The sequence below is a fragment of the Pygocentrus nattereri genome, chromosome 14 (genome assembly GCF_015220715.1).
Source record: "Pygocentrus nattereri isolate fPygNat1 chromosome 14, fPygNat1.pri, whole genome shotgun sequence".
NCBI classification, from domain to species: domain Eukaryota; kingdom Metazoa; phylum Chordata; class Actinopteri; order Characiformes; family Serrasalmidae; genus Pygocentrus; species Pygocentrus nattereri.
The window spans coordinates 9,429,048-9,441,144 of NC_051224.1; the positions used below are offsets into that span (position 1 = coordinate 9,429,048).

General features: G+C 42.0%; 1 protein-coding gene across 3 annotated transcripts in view; it reads right to left on the bottom strand.

Annotated features, from left to right (window-relative positions):
• LOC108412729 (retinoic acid-induced protein 1) overlaps nucleotides 1-12,097 on the bottom strand; it is a 59,302-nt gene that overhangs the window by 35,098 nt on the left and 12,107 nt on the right. Inside the window, exon 2 of one of the 3 annotated variants that reach the window (XM_017684887.2) lies at nucleotides 8,326-8,380. The exons of 1 other annotated variant lie outside the window; for it this stretch is intronic. In XM_017684887.2, the coding sequence (XP_017540376.2) occupies nucleotides 8,326-8,346 (21 nt within the window). In that variant the 5' untranslated portion in view covers nucleotides 8,347-8,380. Of the gene's footprint in view, nucleotides 1-2,042; nucleotides 2,128-8,325; nucleotides 8,381-12,097 lie in introns of those variants that run through there. One more of the 3 variants, XM_037544828.1, reaches the window with a different exon arrangement.

Here is a 12,097-nt window from a genome sequence, read left to right on the forward strand (position 1 = left end):
AATGGACTAAAAGAAACGGTCCATAATTACTCGAATTAAATTCTACTTCTTGTATTTTATTTTTTCTGCCTGAGGCCCATTTCTGATGCTTGTGTGGTTTTATAATTCACTGACCATCAGGCTCTTTATTTCTTACAGCTGAAAAGGCTGTTTATATCTGTGCCTTTGAAGCTGATGTATGTCAATCATCTCTGTTTTAATTTGCTTGCACGTGTTGTGCCTCTTTCAAAAAGCAATTCAGGCTGAAACGCTCCTTATATATCCTCAGTGTGAATGGGTGGAGCTAAACTGCTGTAATCTGAATAGGCAGATGTATATAAATGAGCTGGCTTTCATGATAAATTCAAAATGTACTTTTTTTGTCGCTTAGTTTTTCATATATGTACACAGTGATAAATGGTACCATTTTAAACGTTAACAATGTTTATATACTACACCAAACATACTACATATTATACTACATCAAAAAAAAAATCATGACATGGACTTTTTTTTATAATGTTTTTATCTATCTACTATAAAGTTACCATTATGGAGATACCCATATAAAACAAGGTGCCATTATTCTATACATATTCTAAACATAAAAAAGCAAGGGCCACTGGGCCTGTGTGCATATATGTATTTACTTGTGCTATATGTGGCCGGTCTGTTTAATATTTTGCTGATAGGAGGAGATATAAGGGATCTCAGACACGTTATTGTTCCAGCTAGAGGCACCACCATCCCAGCAGCTCAGCAGACTGGACCAGTAGAAGTGGGAGGGAGGACAGACAGTGTCTATGTGTGGCGTGGGGGTGTTTAGTCTTGGCTGTGGGAATCAGTGATGGGGAAAATGGGGGGGGGGCTAGGGCACTAATGGCCGAGACACAGCTGGCTAAAGATACTGAAGGACAGAGTGAAATGACGAGAGAAGAGAGAGGTGAAACGATGCGATCGTTGTGTTCTGTGCACATTCATGTATATGCCTTCGTTCTCCAATGGCTCCAAAAAGCAGCTCATGCTGGCAGGACCGTGTGCGTCAATGGAAGACCTCTGCAGAGGAGAAAGCCGCCACATTACGCCTCTTAAATGACATAATTAAAACGAAAGTCAGAGTATAACGAAGCGTGAAATCCTCAAATCCTAATGAGAGCACTGAGATTGAGCTGTCTCGCGCACACACATACACAAAACACACACACACATACGTACACCCCAATAATAGCAAGAGATTATCTTGGCTTGTATTCACCAGAAAAACCCAATGAACCCATATTATAAGAATGGCAGCCTATTATCCATAGACTTCAGTCACAGACTGGCAAGAGTTTGCAGACTCTGAACAGCATAAGGCTTCCTCAGCTCTAACAGCACTGCCCTCATAAATTCCTAATGGTTTGAAGCCAGTAGTTGACGTCTTTGCATAAGAATAACTACTATTTGCATGATTCGAGCGTAAAGAACAACGCTAAGTGATGAACCACAGTCGTCTATTGCCCTGCTACTCAACACAGAGCCAGTCGAGCCCACTTTTTGCACTCGGCAGCAGAAAAGCAGGCTGATAAATCATTTTGTTTTTCACTGATGCTTCCCAACAGATGCAGCTTTGCTCATAAACAAACCTCAACCTCACAGTTTCAATGAGTGGTGAGTGCACAACCTGCCGGAGAATCCAAACCCTTCCCCTTTGTTTTGTTTTTTTTTTTTTGTTTTTTTTTAAACCATTTTGTGAGTCTACAAGAGACATCAAGACCCTCATATTCAAGAAGAGATGAGACTTGAAGTGAATGATGGTATTCTTGTGAGTAACAACCATAAAGATTCCTAATTGATTTGTGACTTGGACATAGCATCCTAGGAAAAGCCTTTAATCATCCTAGGAGAAGCCTTTAATCATAGAACCATTACAGTGTGTGGAGATTCTTTAAACATTAAAAAGGTTCTTCACACATGCACATCACATGACTCTTCAGATCATCTCCATCGGAATGTGAAACAAAAGTAGCTCCAAAGAACCCTTGTGAGCACCTTTATATATAAGAGTCTGGGGCTGAACTGACCTGTGATAGGAACAAGCTGACCCATCCTAGATCTGCTAATGCTCACAGACCTCTTTAAGTCCTTTGCCAAATTTTGCTGATGTTCCAAAGATGGTCCTTCTGTGTTTCATGCAGCACACTGTGTTCCTCTGATAAAACAGCATTTGACGTCTGTTGAAGAAACTAAAGAAAGCGCACAACTGAGACTGGGCATCCCAAAGCATACAGAGCTCCAACGCAGCTCCATTTCTGGGCATTTAAAGTACTTTTTTAGGTTCAAAAACCATTATGCTAACTGAAAAACATTCTAACCGACAGCAGTACACATCAACAGAATGTTTCATGTTGGTCATAAAGCAACTTTTTATGTGAAAGTGCCTCACTGTGGTCTTGTTAAATCCATAAAAATGTTACAAAAACAGTATAAACCAACAGCCTGGCTGAATAGGAAAACATCTAAACACCATTTATGGACATATATTCCCGCTACATCTACATATATTCCTGCTATATGTACTTTCGTAAGATGACAAGGTAAAAGAAATATACTATTCTCAAAATGAAGAATTCCAGAACTTAGAAGAATAAACTCATTCATTATAATCCCAGGAAACACAGAGTAAAGTATTAAAAATGTCTGTATGATACAACATTTTAGCAAAACTTGAAACATTTAGCAAAGCTTGAATAAAAAATATGTAATATATAAACATGACTAAACATGGCTTAAAACCGCTGATCAGACCTATCTGAGAGCTGTGTGGGCGTGGCTAGTGAGCAGCTTGATTGACAGCTCTGTCCAACATTCCTAACCTGCTCTGCCACTCATACAGAACTAACATCACTATCCAGCCTTCATGTGATGGTAACTAGACAAGAAAAGTCATGGACAAACAGATGTGCAGACGAACAGACAGACAAATAAATGAACAAATGGACGGACTCTGTAACATGAATGGAGGACCAGATGAACATACACGTGGTCTAGCTTGCTAGCTTTTGGTTATGCTGGGTTAGCTTTAGCTCTGAAACTGTTTTGTACAGGCGGGGCAGGAAACGCCAGCCTTGTGATTGGTAAGGTAAATGCTTATGGATGCATTACCCAAGAGTAGGACCGCCCAGGTTACATCGAAAGGAGAGGAATTTGATTAAACATATCAGTTATTTATTGGTCACTGGAAAATTATTCAAAGTGTTTTTCTGCAAGACCAAGAATATCTTCTTTAGAAAGAAAAACACAGGTTTAGGTTCCTTGGATCTTTAAGTTTTGTTGCTTTTAAAACAGTATATGCCCTGCGATGGACTGGTGACCTGTCAAGGGTCTATCCTGCCTTCCGACTGCTGGGATAGGCTTCCCCCCTGTGACCCAGAAGCATAAGCGGCTTAGAAAATGTATGTGTGTGTGTGTGTGTGTGTGTGTGTGTGTAAAACAGTGTATTGTTTTCATGACAAAACATTAACAATCAAATTTCAGGCAATCCCTCCTACTGGCATAAGAAAATTGATGGTAGACAGATCAGTTTATTGGCATTTAATCCTGAAGCACTACGATAAAGTATTCAGAGGTCTAAATGGATTAGTCATGTTCATCGTGAAAACAGCAACGTAGCACCATTTGGTGACAAATGAACCAACAGAAATGGTCCAAAATATCCTAGAATATAATCTTGTTTGATTTACATACATACACATCTTCTAAACTGCCCCTCCTTCTAGGTCACGGGGGGTGCTGGAGCCTATCCCAGCAGTCATCGGGCGGGAGGCAGGCATGCCTTCTGCCTTGTTTGAATTACTTACATTAAAATGTATGTTTAAAATGTCTTTCTCCCATAAAGTGATCACTTTGGAGATATAAAAGCGACAATTTAGAAGATTACTGATGACATGCTAATGTCTTTTCTGTCAGCAACACCAATACCTATGCTCAGGACTGTAAAAAGTACAGGCAAACTGTGCTTAGAAGGTATTCCCATTGATTTATCAAAATGCCTGCATTATTAAATGAGTTTACAGCAGTGTTGACAGGAACCAGACATCTAAAGAGTTTAACGCCTCTAAAACTAACCTCACATATATAATATACAAGTATTTAATTTCAGCAATCAAGCAGCAAAAATCTTCCAAATAGTATTTGCAAGGTCCAGCATTTCACACTCCTGTCCAGCTGCTGACGCCTTTGACTGGCACATGACGGTGATGACGCCAGGCCAGAGGACCTCTGACCTTAACGCTGCATAAAGAATTGAGTGGTGGTACTGAGGTAATACAATTTCAGATTGCTAGCTTTTCAAACTAGAGACTGAAACAGATACAGAGAGATATAGACAGATTGAGAGAAAGAGAAAGAGAGAGAGAGAGAGAGAGAGAGAGAGAGAGCTGTTTCATGGAAGGATGATCGAGGGATCAAGGTGAGTGTTAAAATTGCAAGGGAGAGATAAAGAGAATGGAGAGAAATTGTGTGTGTGTGTGTGTGTGTGTATGAGAGAGAGAGCATGAGAGAGAAAGAAAGAGATGGGGTCAAAGTGAGAATGAATGAGAAATGTGAGCGAGAAAGCTTAAGCAGGTGAGAGACACTGAGAGCGAGAGAGATGGCAGCAAACGAACAAGATAAATGCCCGTGCTTAGCGCTAAAATAGACGACGAAGGACGAAGACGTAGACAGAGGAAAAATATGAAGGCTCAGCGGAGAGAGGGCAAAAAAGGTGTTTCATGTTAAAATAGACAGAGACTGCAAGAGAGAGAGAAAACAGAAATGGTAACAAAGAGAGGAAATGGAGAGAGAACGAACGAGAGATAAAGAGCATAGAGAGTAAGAGAGAAAAAGGAGAGCGCAAGAAAGAATGATAGAGTCAAAGAGAATATAGAAAAAAGTAAAAACAGGAGGGAGAAACAAAAAGAGCAAGTATAGAAAAGATGAGAGAGACCGAGACAGAGAGGAGAAAGAGCAAAAAAAGCAAAGAGGTAATGAGAAGAAAGAGAGAAAGAGTGACAGAGATATAGAGAGATAACAAGACATAAATTGAGAGTCTGGAGAGAGAGAGAAACAGAAGATGGGGAAAGACAAAGAACGCCAAAGAGAGATGAAGAGAAAGAGAGAGAGAGCAAAATGAGATAAAGGAAGAAAGTGGAGAGAGAAATGAGCAATTTAGCGATCAGAGAGACAGAGAGAGATAAAACGTCATAGAGAGACCAGAGAGATAACAACGAAGAGATAAGAGAGACCACAGAGAGGAGAGAGGGGGTGAAAGGAAGCAAAAGAGAGATAAAGAAAATGAGCAATAGAGAGAGAGAGAGAGAGAGAGAGGGAGAGAGAGAGAGAGAGAGAGAGAGAGATAGATCAGAGAGGCAGAGAGAGATAAAACGTCATAGAGAGACCAGAGAGATAACGGAGATATAAGAGAGAAACCAGAGAGAGAGAGGTGAGAGGAAGCAAAAGAGAGATAAAAGAAGAGACAGAGAGAGAAGAGAGAGAGGCTGAATGAGAGCGACAAGCTGTCTGTAGAAGTGCGAGCTGGTGGGGATGGGTAGGGGTGGGGGGTTTCTCTGCAGTACACTGAGTGCACTCTGTCTCTCTAGCTCACTAACACAGTAACTACCTCCCTATTCCATCACTCCCACACACACACACACACACACACACACACACACACACACACACACACACACACACACAGTGGGCAGGCTGACAGATTCACCTCTCTCTCTCTCTCTCTCTCTCTCTCTCTCTGTGAAGCACTAAATTGTTGGAAGGCTACAGCAGATCCCATCCTGCACCTCTGAACGGAGAAATGAAATAAACAGCGCACGCAGACGCACAAATGGTCTTCATTTTAATGGAATAACAGCTATATAACTGCTAATAACTGTATTTTAGTATAATATGCTTAATCAACTGTGCATATTACTAATGAGTTATATTGTATACACATAATAGTACATTGTGGCTGCATTATATGATCCACCATTCAAATAATACCTGTTCTGTGGTGGTCCTGTGGGGGTCCTGACCATTAAAGAACAGGGAATCTGATTGACTGAGCCATGCTCAAAGCCTTTATGACTGCCTCACAACCACGGAATTGTATATTGCGATTCCACAGCATGAAAGAAAAAGGACGGAATAATCTTGGGACTCTCGTGTTGCTTGCATGGACCACCAAGTATATTGATGAAGTAAGAACCTGTTTCTTGTTTAAACAGCAAGGCTTACAACTTATGTTCTTAACTAGAACTAGGCTAGTCCGCTAGCTATGCTAAAAGTTAGCCGACAACCTAAACAACTCCATCATTAGTATCACAGGCTTGACTTAAAGTATTTACAGTATGATTAACTGTAAAACGGCAGTATAAAAGTCTAAAGAAAATTTCAGTCAGAAATAGCATCAAACTCAGGCTGAACCCCAAACGGCTCCGTATTCTGTGAATAGTGTGCTAGCTATGAAAGTTTAGGAATTCTAGCCTCTACAGCCAGATAGTGCATCATTTATCAATATTGAGTCCCAAATGACTATTAGCTAAATTTTGCACCGTTGGGGTGCAGTGTTTAAATTCCTAGCTACGTAGTGCACTATGTAGGGAGCAGGGAGACATTTGAGATTCAGCCCCAGCATGAGAAGAGGGTCGCCCCTGGATCGGTGCTAAATATGACTTTCGGTGGTAATCTGATGACCCAAAAGTACTTATAAAGTGAATGTTTTTGCACTAAACTGTGCTGTGTTATCATATGTTCTTTGTTACGTGACAAAAAGTTACAAAAATCATGAAATGACAGTAATGCAGTAAACAGTGATCGGCGACCGAACGTCAATGGTTGCTCAGCAATGATACCATAGTCTAAAGGAACTACATTTTTTTTGTAGGGAATACTTGTTTATGTCGATAATCATTAATAACATATTACATTATTTTCTGTCTAAAATTGTGTTTTTTCATCATATTTTGTGTTGGCCACTGTTTTATAAAAGCCACAAGCCACTTGAGGCTGTGCGTTACTGTGATTTTACTATGACTGACCCCCCCCAATTAGTTTGAGGCTGTCAATTCCTTATTATAGCTTAACTCTGGAACAGTCACGCTTAGTATCAAGTAAATCTTATAGAAATATCCCCATTTAAATGAGCTCGGCCACATAGCATCTAAGGATTGGAAGGATTATGAAGGCTCTCCATTATGTACAACTTTCCTGGCTATACTAAACATCAAGCTTTTTTCTGATTTTCTTTGAGTATACTGTTTGAAATGAGGATCTGATGTTTGTATTTCATCACCTGCTTATACATTAAAAGTTGTTTATAATGTCTAGTTCTATCCCTATAAAACCAATGCATGAACTGAACCTGGATCATCAGGTATTCTGTATGTTTTAATTGTACATTTGCATTATAGCACTTACGCAGTTAAACATTTATGTGCACTTTCGATTACAGAGAGTGTAAACAGTGACAAAAATATGCATGCATGTGTGTGTTTGTTATGGTGGGCCTGAGTGTGGAGCTTCAGCGTGACTCACTGCAGCCACGGTAATGCAGTCTGCCTCAATCTGCTCCCCTCCATCACCCTCACTCACTCACTACCTCCCTCTGCCTCTTCAGCCGTCTGCAGCGCTAATGTGTGCAGGCCTCAGGGAGTGTGTGTGTGTGTGTGTGTGTGTGTGTGTGTGTGTGTGTGTGTGTTTAAGTGCTCTGTGTGTGAGACTGCATGTGAGAGTGTGTGCAGATATGTTAGTGTTTATTTAAATCTGAACACACCCGATGTGTGTACATGTAATGTGTGTGTGTGTGTGTGAGGAGGCTGCTCTTAACACCTCGCAATATGAAAATTGTGAGAGGATGATTCATACCCTCAAACACGCAACACACACTCACTCATCTTTTCTACTCCTCTCCTTTCTGTCTCTTCATCTCTCTCTCTACATCTCTCTCTACTTTCTTTCTTCCTGCCTCTTGTTGTTCTCTCATCTTTTCTTTCTCTTTTCTTTCTCGTTGTCTGTATTTCTCCTCTTTCTATCCTTTCTATCTCTCTCCTATCTTTCTCTCTCTTCATCCTTTCTGTATATCACCTTACTTTCTCCCTCGCTTTCTCATTCTCTTCTCTCATCCTCTCTTGCTCTCCTTTTTGTGTCTTGTTTCTGTCTCACCTTTTTCTGTCCTCTCTCTCCCCTTTATCTATCTCTTGCTCGCTCCTTTTTTCTTTCTCTCTCTCTCTGCTCTTTCTGCACCCCCCAACATAAGAGCAGCAGCACCTCATCATCTCTCCTGCAATTAGAGATGTGTGTGTGTGAGTGTGTGTGCGAGATTAATCACACCCTCTCTCTACTCGTCTCCATACGTCACTGCAGCTCAGGCATGTCCAGGTCTCTACTGCAAAGAGAGAGAGAGAGAGAGAGAGAGAGAGACCTGTATTATAGTGAGGGTGATCTGGAGCAGGTGAACTAGAGCATCTCCCACTCTTCACAAGGGCTGCACAATACATTCAATCCCTATTATGATACTGGCCAATATTACTTTCATAAAATAACCTCAATAACAAATGTATTATCGTGATATAATACCCTGACCACCCTGTCATATGTTCTGGATAGGTTCCTGTGGTTGTTTCGATGAATTATGGCACTCGCATGTTCGAAACAAGTGAAAGCCAAACAGTGCAGGCCAATTACACTAAGTGACATAAAGGGTTAGGAATGTTGTTTTTAGTATATTGCAAGGTATAATGCAATTGACGTATCCATGCTCCACCTACAAAATGCAGTCTTTCATAGAAACAGCTGGACAAGCCTGAAAGTTGACAAAAATCCTAATTAAACCAATGAGAAACTGTAGCACATGTGTATTGGCCAAATCACACATATCAGACACATCGCTACAATGTGTTAGTGTGGCTGCATAAAGTTAAGTTTCCAGAGTAAAAGCCCACATTGTAGCTGGTTGTTGCAGCTAATCAAAACCAGGCAGGTTAGCAATGAGAAACCTAGAATGTGTTGTGTGTCGTGCCAAATGTTACCTTGACTATGTTACCCATGTGGAGAATCTCCAGCCTGCTAAACAAGACTGAGTGAGTGAGTAACACACCAGGTCACAACAAAAAAAAAAACCCTGATCTACGCTTAAATAAATAAATAAATACATAGAAATCAAAATCGAACATAAATCAATGCTATAAATAGGTCCTAGCAAAACAGTCACAGCACTTCTACAGGGAGATTCACTCGAAAGAGGCCCTGAATATTCTGCTGTAACTCCCGTTAGGATGAAGCAACCTGAGCCAAAAAATACGCGACGTAGCTACATAATCGACGGCATTACATGCGACGCTGGAGGTGATCTCTGTTTTCTGCCAGACACATGAAGTGGTACGGGGGTAACGGCTGTCCGGCGCCTACCTCGTCACTCCGAAGTGGGGCATCTTGGTTTGTTTGAAGCTGCGTGTACTAACGAGCCCATTGCACAGTGTTTCGTCCAGATTCCTTCATCCTAGCGAGAGTTCTCACAGAATATCTGGGGCCTCTTTTGAATCAGTCTCCCTGTATTTACTCTTGTATGCACCACTCTGCCTTTGGATTAGCATACAGCATGACTCCCAGACTCTAGCCGGACTACAGTTTGAGAGAAAGTATGGGTATTTTAGCAGTAGCTGTTGGCTTCTCCCAGCTTTATCCTACCAGGGCTTGCTGTGTGGGGCTAGCTTGCTGGAGGGAGACGAGAGAACAGAGTGGAGTGAAAGAGTGCGACTGTGCGTGTGAAGGGTCAGATGGGCGAGTTAGAGGGTCAGAGCGCAGGCGAAATGTGCACTGACGCGGCCGCAATATGTGCCTGAAATTAACATTGGGTTTTTAAAGACTGCAGCTTATCCCGCAAAGGCCCCGCGAGGCGTAGGGTTTAAAAGGGCCAGTGAAACCACGGAGCGGTCAACAGACAAACCGGACAGCGTTCAGTGAAGGAGAGCTAGCGGTGTTAGCAAATGAAGCTCTTTCCCATCAAAACATTTCACAGCGGTGCTGTCTCACTCCAGCTATGCAGACGCGTAGTTGCGTTCAAAAATGTGTCACGACGCATTTCTGCATTCTGAGCGTCACAGCAAGGGGCGCTATAACGGCTGCCAAGCCTGACCAAGCGGTCCTGTACCGCCGGCGTGCTTTCTCAGCTGCCATAGCAGATGACCACTTAAGTCTCACGCAAAGATGGCATAAAATTATGATTAACTATCGTATTTCCAGTAAAAGAGAAGAGGTAAAGCAGCCCACTCTCCGCTACTATCCACATTTAGCCGTTGAGGCTGCTGGAATAGCAGGAGATCATAACCAGCCTCATAACCAGAAGGTCGCTGGTTTGATCCCCAGAGCCGACAGCACATGACTGAGGTGTCCTTGAGCAAGACACCTAACCCCCAACTGCTCCCCGGGCGCTGCGGATTGGGCTGCCCACCGCTCCGGGCAAGTGTGATCACTGTACCCTAGTGTGTGTGCTCACTAGAGTGTATGTGGTGTTTCGCTTCATGGTTGGGTTAAATGCAGAGGTGAAATTTCCCCATTGTGGGAATAATAAGTGTCACTTAATCTTAAACAGATTTTTGTGTTTTTACCATAAAAGTTTGGCCTATAGATGCACACACCAGTTTTGCACATATCTCGAGGGCAGAATGCAGCTGATTTATTATTTGATGAGCTTAGTAGACCAGGCCCATGTGTTTTTGAGTGTCTCATGAGCGGCAAAGTTAGTTTCATTTTCACATGTGTTATTTCTTTCCTAAGTAGTTTTCGAATGACGTGTGCAAAATGTTAAAATGTGTAAATTGTTGTCACGTGTAACCAAGACGATCAGCTCCCTCTTAGACTTTGTATAAAAGTAATGCCATTGTAAAAGCATAGCACATGTTAATTCTGTTGAATGAAACCGCTGAGAGCTGATTAAGGAGGGGCTACAAATTATGATCCTCAAAGTCTGAGCATGACGCAGCATCATGAAGCACTTTTAGCCAGTACAGCCTTTTAGCAGAAATGATGGGCAGTCAGAGTTTTTAGAACGACCTTTATTTATATTCATTCTTGATGAGACCCCTCAAAATAAGATTTCTACCAGATTGATCTTTTGATTATGATATGAGAAACAACAGATGTTACTAAATAAGGCAAATAAGGAAAAATCCCAAGAAAGTGGTAGAGTACTGGATGAGTCAGCACATCTGAAAACAGATTTGGTTATTCAAAAATGAGAAATCGGTGGGTTTCCCTGTGCCATGAGTAACGGAGGCCTCCTCTCCAAATGAGCTAAAACACTAACAGAGCTAACCAGGGGCTGATGGAGACTCATCGCCTTCTTTTTATAAGTGGTCTTTTCTCCTCAGTGAACAATGTACTAACTAGAAGAGTTAACTTTATTAGCAAAAAAACCATAAGAGAGCTGGCCGTGATATACCTGCCTTCTCAGTCACGTTCTTACCAATGAATACTTGGCAACACACTCACTTCGAATGCTTGTAGTTTGAACGGATAACCAAGTATTTGAATGCCTGTGCACATGTGTGCGTTAGTGGCTAGCAGCAAGTGTTTCCACTGCATGTGAGTGATATTAGTAATAGAAATGTAGCCAGCTAACATCGGACAGTGGTGAGATCCAGCATGCTGTTGTGACTGTCCAATATGTGTGTGCGCGTGAGTGGCGCTATCTGTCATTTTGTCTTTTTGTGATGTCTGCTTTGATGGACTCTCCCAGGCGACGAGCTAAGGAACTGACAGAGGAACCTCTGGTAAACACACACACACACACACACACACACACATCAAAAAGACGGGCAGTGGGCCGAGCACCTCTGTGCTCTTTTCTTTTCTGCAAAAAAAAAAAAAAAAAAATCATTCAGTCTACAGTGCTGTGACTTTGGCCGTGTGTGTGTGTGTGCGCCAGCGGTGTGCCTGCACCCATTATCAGCGCCGCCGGCATGCCATGCCTATTGTCTCTGTTGCCGGCATGGTGCTCAGGCCATTGTTCCCTGCTGGCACTGGGCCTGTAGTTACACATCCACACTGAACGCACAACTCCACTAGCCCTCTGATGGGTTGCCATGGAAGATAATGAACTAGG